The 11976-nt window shown below is 32.2% G+C and overlaps 1 protein-coding gene across 26 annotated transcripts in view; it reads left to right on the top strand.

Annotated features, from left to right (window-relative positions):
• Positions 1 to 11976, top strand: part of PPFIA2 (PTPRF interacting protein alpha 2) — a 485065-nt gene that overhangs the window by 375546 nt on the left and 97543 nt on the right. For all 26 annotated transcript variants that reach the window (XM_017543486.2, XM_017543479.2, XM_017543480.2 and 23 more), the window contains 4 exons: positions 2941 to 3024; positions 3279 to 3410; positions 4970 to 5032; positions 9341 to 9432. In XM_017543486.2, the coding sequence (XP_017398975.1) occupies positions 2941 to 3024; positions 3279 to 3410; positions 4970 to 5032; positions 9341 to 9432 (371 nt within the window). The remainder of the gene's footprint in view (positions 1 to 2940; positions 3025 to 3278; positions 3411 to 4969; positions 5033 to 9340; positions 9433 to 11976) is intronic.

Here is an 11976-nt window from a genome sequence, read left to right as displayed (position 1 = left end):
ATTTCTTTTCCATTTCTAAGTTTATTCATGTTCTCAAAACCATTTCTCTCTGTAGTTCATCCTAAAACTTTTGGTATATTTTAAATTTTTCTATATTATATTAAGGAGTGAAAACAAGATAAACCCAGTTTCTCACCAAGGAGTATAAAAAATAGCAGACTATTTCTGTGTGATCTTTGTATTTACAACACTTGCTGAAACTGTAGTCCTCACATAGACTCCAAATCAGTAGTGTTGGTTGAAAATTGGTCCCAGTAAGTATTATTCAGAAGAGATGCCTGAATGTGTTATGTATGGTTGATAAAACTATTTTTCTCCTTCTAATATGTGTGTATGTGTGTGTATCTGTGTTTGTAGGTGGAGCTTATTTATAGCTTTTAGAAAGTCAGAATTATTGGTTAACAGCTATGGATACAACTAAAACTTTTGCTTTGGCAAATTTATAGGCAATTAACCAATAAAGATTACTTTGGGCTCCTAGTCTTATGATTTATCATATCTACTTTTTAATTAAAATGCATATTTCTTTAGCAAGGACATAATTCATCTTGAATGAGGTGTTTTATTTCTAGTATCAATAAAATGTATCAGCAATAGCATAGTAATTTAAACAGAACAAAATTCTTATTTATCTCTGAAATGAATATTCAAAATTTTGCTGTTTTGTGTTTTTTTTAAGTTTAATTTGTTTTAAATAAATAGAAACAGCTAGAAGTTTTAAAGGCCTCTAAAAACTTGTATTTTTGAAGACACAGTTTTGACAGTTGAAATATTCATGTCTCAAATATCTTGAGTCGGTCATCTAATTTTAACACCACTAACTCATGTTAAAATGTACTTTTGAAGGATCAGAAATACCTTTATGAATTTAGGTTATATAATTTCAACAACATTTTGACCCATTTACTGTATTCTTAATATAACCCTAAATTTTAAATGATATTAAAAAGCCATTTTATGACATTTGGGGATCATGGTAACTCTGTGTAGCTTCTACTTGGAAATTTGAAGACAACATGGAGGGAAGAAATTTGTTATTTATTGTCTTTATTATCTTCCACATTTGTAAAATAAGAATATCTGAAGGAAAACCTTACAAAATGTAAATGTTGAATTGTAGTTTGCATAAGCACACCAGAATTGAAATGTTAAATGTTTGCTTTCATAGATTAAATTGGAAAAATTGGAATTTATCGCACAAAATAGTATATATGCATCTGAATCAATACATGAATAGGTTACTATTTCTTTTCACTTACTGCATGTCATATTTACATATAGTTCTATATTGGCATAAAGTGAGCTTCACTGTTTTAGAATGAACTTATAAACTGTGATAGAATATGCTCTGAAGTTAAAATTTGTAGTCCTGACATAAAATCATTTAAATATAATAATTACTTTCAGTGATTAAAATGTTGCTGTAACTTCATATGTAATCCCTGCATAACATACTAACAATTTTGCTATCAGCAATGTCACATGTGTTGAACACTCTGCACCTGTGGTAACCTGACAGTCACCTCCAAGACATGTATTTAACCTTGGCACTGGGCAAACATGAGTTCACAAGGCAACTGTGCTGCCTATTCACTTTAGGCACTATTTTGTTTCCCCAGCAACAAATCAGTGCAGAAATAGCTTTGAATTGGCCCCTGGTGTCAGGAGAGTCACAACCAAGATTTCTCGTTCTCACAGAATTATTGTCAGCTTGATAATTCGAGGGCTTTTAATCATTTTCATTTAAAATTTCCAATTAAACCTATACCTGAGAGTAGGCCATTAGAATCTAGATCAATGATCATATGCACATTCACAGACCAGAAGTCATTTCATAAGTTTTCCTGTTGCTGAGGAAACTCAATCTTGCTTGAATTGGGGACTACTCATAATTACCCTGTGGCTTAGTTATTTATCTTATTTCTACAAAGCAAGGTTTAGAATAAATTTTGTTCCAAATTAATTACACCTGAGTCATTGCCTTGCATTTTCTTCAACATTGTGATACATTGTTTCCATTATTTTTAAGTAACATAAACAAACCAAAATACAAACTTTTAACAATCTATCAGAAACAGATTCTAGTGTTTGGTTTCCCATAATTCCAATTATTATATAACTCTTTCAGAGTTGCTTTATTCATTCTGTAGTAGTCTCTCATTGCTAGCCATCACTAACCTTTCATATCTTAGGTTGATAGCTTTTTATTTTAGTATATTATTGTTTTTTATTTAAAATCATCAACTGCATCGTGTTCACCAAATATCAGTGTAGTTCTTTCCACATAAAATTCTGTCTATTAAAGTATTAAATTTGCTGTCACACTTTTCTTTTAAGCATTCTGTGCTACGTTCTGTTCGGTGTCAGTGTCTTTAGTTCTGATTTTTCAATTTTGTCCCTCTCCTTTTCCTTGACTCGTTAGTCTGATCCAACCTCTTCTACCTCATCTGATGATTATCAATATGTTATGGAAGCTAAACTACAAGAAATGATCTCCATACGTAGGAAGGTAGTCCTACTGGACTTTACTTTCTATTGCTAAATAGAATCCATCTAAGTTTTTCTTTTCTTTTCGTTTATAAAAATTATGTTACTTTTATTTATTGATAATCGACCATCTGTGCAGTTCAGTGCTTCAGGAGCTTAAAATCGGACAATGGCAGGTTTGTGTTCAAACCATGCACAGTCTGCATGTTACATTTGGCTGATTTCATTGCTCATAAATAACTCCAATGTTTTGCTGATGCTTGGATGTAACAGGCCTTTGTAGCTGACACATTTCAAGCAATGCTGTTCAGCTGCCTGTTTGAAGGAAGTTTATTTTTTAAAAACTATGTTTGCAGTTGGTAGTAGCTTGCTTTACATTTTATTTCAATTTATTTGGAGAAAAAGAGTGAACCAAATCTTAAATTTCAGGTGCCTTATCATATTTCTTAACAGGCTGAAGAAAGACATGGAAATATTGAAGAACGTATGAGACATCTAGAGGGTCAACTTGAAGAGAAAAATCAAGAACTTCAAAGAGTATGTATATTAAGAACTATTACCCCCCATCATCAGTTTATGAATTCATATTCTGTGTATAAAAAGAAAGCCTTTAATTGAGTATGGGTCATATTTAAAACTTACAAATATGCCCTGTAGATTTTGAAGAAAAAAGTTTTCACCATTTTAATCAAAACAGATGTAAAATTAAATTCAATTTAAACTAGCAAAACTATGAAAATAATCTCAAACAGTTTTTGAATGTATTTTTATTTCATTTTTTTAAATGTAAGGCTAGGCAAAGAGAGAAAATGAATGAGGAGCATAACAAGAGATTATCGGATACTGTTGATAGACTTTTGACTGAATCCAATGAACGCCTACAACTACACTTAAAGGAAAGAATGGCGGCTCTAGAAGAAAAGGTAAAATGATAGAAGGGTAAAATCACATGAATATTTTGCAGTGTTCCTATGATCATGTTTGTTTTATATACAGCTGCAATCATTGTATTGGCCAGATGATCCATTTACTTAGTTTTAAAAAATACCTGATATATTCTTAAAAAATGAACGCATAATTTTTATTTAAATAAGTGTAAGATCTAATTTTGGATGAATAAAAAATGTTGCATGATATATGAATCTTTTATATTGGCTTGTTCATATGAGGCAAATGTATTAAAATATGCTGTGCTTGTATGATGAAAATGTTTTATTTGTCCTCTGCCTGGTATGCAAAATAGAAAAGTGATGAGACAAAAGTCAATATTTTTGGAGAGGGGGAGATGATTTGAACTATTCATGTCTCAAGTGACTGATATCTACACACCAGTCAAAAAGTCAAAATGTAAGTGAGTTTAAGTCATCAGTAGAACTAGTATCAATCCCAGTAGAGGATTTAGGACCCCAGTATTTTCAGCTGCATTATTTCAGAAAAAGTGCTTCTGTACAGTCTGCAATGTGATTCACAGTTACATATGCCTCATTGATAGTTGGTAGCTACCAGACCAGCAAGAGTTATGTGAGCTGGTTACCAATTCCAGAGCATAAATAAAGGTAGGTTACAAAACCCGGATGATCACATAATTTTGGAAATTTAGATTGAATGTCAATCACTATTTTAGCTAGACATTTTCCCTTAATACATAAGATACACCAAAATAGGGAAAATGTTTTGACAAAATGTCAAAGTAGTTTCATTAATTTACCTATTAGAAAGTCATAAGACATGTCTTCTTCCCATACAACTCCAAATACATGGCCTCTATACAATTACTACACTCTTAGTTCAATTTTACTCTATAAATTAGAAAACAATGCATTATTTTATATAATGCCTTATTGTACTTGTTTGCTTTGTAGAAAAAAATAATGTTTAACGACAACAATAATTTTCTGGAAAGGTTTCTTTTAAGTATCTGTGATGCCAACTTATTGCCACATGACTTTGTGATATGTAATATTAGGTTTATGAATAGCTGGAATTTGTTATTTCTCTAATAATTTAGGTATCATTATAAATTGTTAATTCCACATTGTAATAGATGTCCAGAAAGTGAACTTTGTAATAATATGATTTGATAATTTCTTCTTTCTTCAGATAATAAAAAGTGAGTTCTTCTGAATTTTTTATAATGCCTCTAAGACTTAGTTTGTTACTCACTTTTTCTTATTTGAAGAATAACCAATAGTTTCTAATTTAAAATGTGGTCTAAGAAAAGGCAAACAGAAATAACTTGAAATGTAATATTTCATTTGTTCATCCAAGTGTTACAAAATAACATTTCCCATTTAAATTATGTACTTTTTAAAATGTGAAGGTCTCACATTTGAAAATTTCATCAAAACATGGTTTCCATGGAAACCAAAAAATAGCTGTACCAAGGAAGAAATCCAAGAGAATTCTTGAGTGATGGGATATTAATTTATATATTTAAGTATTTTCTGTGTATTAATTATTTTTGCTATTTTCTTTTCTTTAGAATGTTTTAATTCAAGAATCAGAAACTTTCAGAAAAAATCTTGAAGAATCTTTACATGATAAGGTATAATAGAAAGTTACATTTTTTGCCCATTTTTCTATTTTTATTTTCAATTACACTGATGATGTTTTGTTGTGAAGTAAATTTGAAAAACTAAATTTTGTATGTTGTCTTTGTAAAACAATTTTTATTATACCTGCAGAAAAGGGTACATAGAGAGGGAGAGCTTAATGAATCTTTGCAACCCAAATTCACCAAAAATTAGCACTACAGAAGCTTCCCCCAAATTCGTCTATAGTCATACTCCTCCATTAAAGGATAATCACTATCTTGACTTATTCATTTAAAAATTGTTTTGCCTTACTTTATGTCTTATATAAATAGAATTAAAATATATGCACTAATTTGTCTAGTTTTAGATATTCTTTCAGCAGAAATAATATTAAATACTATTATATATAAGAATTATGCTAAGTTATATATGTCCAAACATGATTCTAGTTCCAAAGGAGCTAAACAAATCTAATTGAGGAGAGAGAACACTGCCTTTACAAACCAGTGAAGATGCAGGGTAGCAGATGCCAAGTGTCAAATGGTCAAATGAGTGAAGTAGGCAGTAATAGTAGGCAGAAATAATATTAAATACTATTATATATAAGAATTATGCTAAGTTATATATGTCCAAACATGATTCTAGTTCCAAAGGAGCTAAACAAATCTAATTGAGGAGAGAGAACACAGCCTTTCCAAACCAGTGAAGATGCAGGGTAGCAGATGCCAAGTGTCAAATGGTCAAATGAGTGAAGTAGGCAGTAATAGCTATGGGTAGGAAAGACCATGATATATTGCTACTGGGACAAAGCCTTCAGGAAGGAAAGATTTGACTGAAGATTTAAGGAAAAGTAGGACTCTGATGCAAGGCTTTCAAACATAGTTCGTGCAGAATGATCACAGGTGCTTGGTGGGGTGAGAGGATGAGTACTGAGTGTGAGATCGTAAATAATAGGCACAATGATTTGGCTGGAATCAATTATTCCTATTGTAGGGCATGTAGTAGAAGAGGCAGCTAAGGGCATATTGTGAAAATTTTAATTGCTAATATGTATTTTCCGTCTTTATTACCCTACAAAATTAGTGTTAGCAATTTTATATTATCTTGTTAAAGAAGATAGGATTGCTAACTTAAGAAGTGATCTATAATTGTGTGTTGACAAAAGATAGAAGACATTGAGAGAAAAGGAATGGAGAAAAAGAGGGAATGAAGGGAGGGGGAAGAAAGAAGGAAGGTAGGCAGGCAGGTGAGGGGAGAGGAGGGAAGGGGAGGGGAGAGTGGGGGAGGGCAGTATGGCATAGGGAAGGAGGGAGGTGGGGGGGCAGTATGACATATAGAAGGTATTGGAAAGATTAAGAATAGAGGAAAGAGAGAACAATTATACATTTAATCCTACTGGATTCTGCAAATTATGATGCAATTAAAAATAACTATTTGATTCTACAGTCATGGTGTCCATAATCTCCTGATAGATAGATAGGTCTTTAGGGCAATGTAATATGTGACCTAGAAGATAGTATCTAATTCTTTCTGAGGTAGTTCACAAAGACAACACAGAGGAGATTACATTTAGTAGCCTCTTAAAGACATATATATATATATACAATCTTAAACAGAGAAAGGTAGAGCATTCTAGGTAGAGGATGAATCCTCTGCAAGAACACAGAGAAAACCAAGATGGTTGATCTGATGAATCATCAGAAGTTTACTGTGACTAGTATGTATTTAAAGAAGTAGCTTTTGAGCAGATTGCAAATTTTGGACTTGATCTTGTTGTGCGTGTTATGTTATCCAAAGATCTGTGTGCTCCTGGCAATATCCCCAGAACCCACTCCCCCGCCACCTACCCAAACCTTGTAACTCCAACAATCTGCCTAAGCAGCCAAGAGTACTAATCATTTTATGCTTTGCATCCTTGCTTATGTCAATCTCCAGAGAGAGTAAATCCCCAGTAATACCTCATTTCTGAACTATCACCCCATTTAGCTGGGCACATTCACTAATCTGACCACATCTTCTATAATTCCTCAGATTTCCACTGAACTAACTATACTTATAGTCCATTATCAGTAAAACCCTCTGTATGTTCAACCTCTTTTCTCAGTGTTTCCCTTTCCATCTTTATCTCTAAAATTTGAACTTTTTAGTTAGCTATCCTTTCTTCTCTCTGATTTTTCATTAGTGACCTCATCTGATGTCCTGGATTTAAATATCATCTATAAATTGAGCACATCAAACTTTAGATTACCTACTGGGTCGTCTCCCCTGAGAGAGTTTACATATTCTAGTGCCAACTTAACATCCCCATTTGGACACCTAGATATCTCAAATGTAACATGCCAACCTACCCCACTCCCACACATCAAACACCAACTACCTAACCTATTACATCAGCAATCTTCTCAGTAAATCATAATCACAATTTCTTTCTTTCAGTTACTCAGGCTAAAATACTTGGAGTTAATCTTGACCCCTATGTTTATTTCATATTCCACATCTAGTCCAATATCGAATCCTCTTGGTTCTACTCTCACAATATAGCCAAAACACAGACAGTCTTACTCTAACACCATTCTTATCCAAACCATTACTCTCTTGCCTAATAATTTCCTCTCTTTTCTGCCTCCCAATTTAATTTGACAGTCTGTTTCACAGCAATTAGAATGATCATTCCCTTCTCTGCTAGAAAATCTAGGAGTCATAGCAAGACCCCATCCTTACAAGAATAAAAATAAATAGGGAGGTGCAGTGGTGCATATCTGTAGTCCTAACTACTTGGGAGGTTGAGGCAGGAGGATTACTTGAGCCCAGAAGCAGGAACAAAGTGAGACCCTTTCTCTAAATGAATATTTAAAAATTCTCCAATTGTTGCCTATCTCATGCAGAATAAAAGTCAGAGTGTTTAAAGTACTTTACAATGCCTTTTAGGACTACCCTTCATAAGTTCTGCAATCATGCTTTTAAAAATCCGTCCTCTACTTGTTTATTTAACCTCTCCAATCCAGCCACAGTGGATTCCTTGCCCTCTACTTCACTTCCACTAATGGGCATATGCACCTGCTGTTGCTTTTATCTGCTTTGTCTTTTTCTAATATTTTCATTTTTTACTTTCTCCTTTATTTAGGTTATTGCTCAATTATGACTATATTGAAAACCATTCCATGATTCCCCTGTTTTCTCCTTTCTGACAACATTCTATATTCCTATACTCCTACTTGTCTATTATTCGTCTTTTCTCCTAAATTGTAAATTGTATGAGGGCAAGACATTTGTCAGCTCACTACTGTATCTCTGGTGCCTGACACACAAGAGGTACTCACCGCACATTTGTGAAAATAATGAACAAAGAAATTTTCAAAGTCAGTAAGAAACTATTGGCATTTTAAAGCAAAGCATTAGTTGATTATACATATGTTTTAAAATTATATATCTAGTAGAGGAATGTGTAGGAAAGAGACTGAAGCTTGTAAAAATCATTCAGGAAAAAGATAAAAAGGGCTTAGAGTAGGATGGTAGTGAGATAAAAAGAACAGAAAAGAAAAACATTGCAAAGGCCACATTGACAAAAAAAAGTGTGGTGAAAAAAAAAAGTTTGAGTCAAGTAAAATATCAAGCACTAGCTGCTGGGAAGGGGAAAAAACAGTAATAGAAAAATCTAGAAGGATACATTTAGACATGTATAACAATATATAAGTTATAATCATGAAAACCAAAATAAATGCTTACATGAGCAGTTAATTAAACACTCTAAGACATAAAGATAGGGATTTTTTACAGACCAGAGCCTACAATGCCAATTTGAGAAAATTATTAAGTACCAATAATTGTGCTACTATGAAGCTAAAAAGTTGTTAACTTTCTCTTTTAAGGTAATGATTTTTGCTTTTCTTTCCTTTTTCTTTCGATCGAATCATCTTTATCCTTCACCCATATGTCCTTTAACCATCATAGAATAATGGAAATTCTTCATTCACTGTATAAATAAGTCATTTTCTTTATTTTTAAAACTGAATATCATTTCTATTCTGCATATTTAAGTGATGTCTACAAAGCTGGTCATAGTTTTAATATTCCCATGAATTTTCAAATATTTAGGATTAGTGAATGTTAGAGAATGTAGATAAATTTTTATTGATTTCTGCTATCCACATTTTTTATTACAAGGGGAAAATTTTGGCATGCTTTATTATTGTGGCTAACAACCTTTAATAAAAATATACCCTCAGTTTTCTCTTTTAAAAAAAACCATTAACCCTGGTTTATCATAATTGGTTGCTGGTATTACTGGCATGTGAGTAACTTTTTATTTTGATTTTTAGGAAAGATTGGCAGAAGAAGTTGAAAAGCTGAGATCTGAACTTGACCAACTGAAAATGAGAACTGGCTCTTTAATTGAACCCACAATATCAAGGTAACATTAAATTAAAAGCTTATTTATAGTTCACTGAAAATCAACATGAATTCCCTTACGGTTTCATTATGTCCTCAACTAAAATAAATCAGTACCTCTTACTGCTCGCTAGTCATTACCATGTTCTGACTCTTTATTGATTTATAGTTTTGACTTTCAAAAATAGATTTTTAATTTAGCAATTCTTTCTGTAGATAATAAAAAATTAAATTATTACCTCTTGTATTCTGCATTTAATTATATATGTAGAAATATATTAAAATATTATTAAATGAAAAATTGAACTGTGTATAGGGAGATTGCATCTCATTGCAAGAAGAGACATTGGCCCTTTTCTCTATATGTATTCAATACGGAAATTGAGTTCGACATAAAATTTTCTATATGTGTTTAATGTAGAAATATGCAGAAATATGTTCAATGCTTAATGTGACTAAACAAATACTGTGGTCACTTAGCAGCTACCTATTTTGATAAAGTAATTGCAAATAAGAAAAGAGAAATGAATCAGGTAAAAAAATTCAAATAAATTTAATCATACTCATCTACTTTGACTCACTATATCCAAAGAAGCTGCTTACTTGATAGATGATAGGTAGATAGATAAATAGATGATAGATAAATCTATATGTTAATAATTCACATAAAATTTTCTTTTGTGCTTTGGATTTTTTATTTGAAGTTGTTTAGAAACCCTAGAAGGACTCACTCATTTAATCATGTATTTATTAGGCAACACAGAATAATAGCAGCTGATTGAAACTTTCCACCACCATAGGCTTTTAGGAGAAGTCCATCTTTCTTGGTGTTATGTTTGTCTTTAGAATGCTAACTCCACCAAAGGAGGGGTTTGCATTTGTTTTGATAACTACCATAATCTCAACACCTAAAAACCTGTCTTGCATAGAGTATGCTTTCAAGATATATTGTAGAACGAATAAATGAATATTTGGTAAAGCATTTTTCAGATGCTCAAATAAAAATTGAAATAAAAAAATCCTAAAGTGTCTTATACTCTTTTTGATATAAATGTAAGTAAAACCAATATTTAATATTTTAAATATTTCCATACTCAGTTTAGTATGAGGAACAGTTTGGCAGGCATAGAAACACCCAAAGAACTTTTATGTATGTAAGTCATTAATTGAGAAAATCATATATATTTTTCAAATTTTTAAGAAATAATTTCAGTTCAGATATAAAAATGATATGTGTTCACAGGGTTATGATATTTATGATGAGGATGATGGAGAAGGCGAAGAAGAACTAATAAAATGTCAAAGGAGTCAATGCATAGAATAAGCATTATAAAGTCAATAGGTTAAATATATTTTAATAAGAACAAATGGCCATTTCCCTGTCTTTTTGACCTTATGTCTCAGAATACAGAGTTTCAAAAGTGTTATCTAAAAGGCTATCTCTGCACTGAGCCATGGTGGGCAGCCTAACAATGTGACATTTATCTACAATGAAGGATGACTGGGCCCCTATAGAACGATGGTTCTTTGAAACAACAGTTGGTAGTAGAAAGAACCCTAGACCAAGAATAAGACAACCCACATTCCTAGGGCTCAGACAGATAATTACAAATTGCTTGATTTTGGAAAACCCATTTTTCTTAATGATGTCCTAAACAAATATATATTTGTACCTACATATACGTAAACAATATGTTTTCTGATTATCTCACAGGCTTGCTTTGCAGATAAAATAAGACAAGTAAGCAATGGGGATTATATGTATAGTAAATCATGTCACAAGTAGAAAGTATTATAGAAATTATTAAGGTAAGCTAGCTAAACATAGAACTTATAATAAGTTACAGGATAACTGAACATGTATTGAACAGCAGTTATTTATAGAACATTCATGCTTCTGAGGACAAATAATTTTTAAAAAACAGTAATGGAAATAGGAGATGTGTGAGAACTCAATCCACTAAGTTTTGATCTAACAGGTAGGGAGGTGAGGAGAGAGAAGCTACAGCAAGTGAGTATCAGTGACCACTCTCCTCTTAGCATCTCACCTGAGAAGAAAGTAAAATAAGTTCGAGGCACTAGAAATGGCTTGATTTGACTCAACTCTGAAGAAAGGTAGGATCTGGGTAATTGAAAAGGACAATAGAGGACACTAGGAAGCAGAGCAATGGGTAACAGGTTTTCTCTAAAAAAATTCTTACCTGGCTTATCTATGGAAGTTCTTAATGAGATTATGTGCAAGAGTCACAGGAGATTGAGAAGAAGCTACAGAATTCATTGCAAAAAAAAAAAAAAAAAAAGCCTGTTTTGTGACTTACTTAGACCTTCCAAAACCTTTCAAAATATTGAACACCTAGAATGATTTAAAAATTAAACTAGTATGATAATATTGTCTCTCTTTTCTCCTGTTACAGAACTAGCTCTGAGAACTGGAAAAAAGAGGAGAAAGATGAGTTTGAGGACTGTTATAACAAAAAGAATACTAGGAGCTAGAATAGTAGATGGCAATAGCACTTTTAAAGTGAGACCTTAAAACTGTTAACCACATAAATGTGTTGAGACTGTT

Source organism: Cebus imitator, unplaced genomic scaffold, assembly GCF_001604975.1.
Source record: "Cebus imitator isolate Cc_AM_T3 unplaced genomic scaffold, Cebus_imitator-1.0 Scaffold156, whole genome shotgun sequence".
Lineage (NCBI taxonomy): Eukaryota > Metazoa > Chordata > Mammalia > Primates > Cebidae > Cebus > Cebus imitator.
Note: the sequence above shows the minus strand (reverse complement) of the source record. Positions and strands in the feature narration are given on the sequence as shown.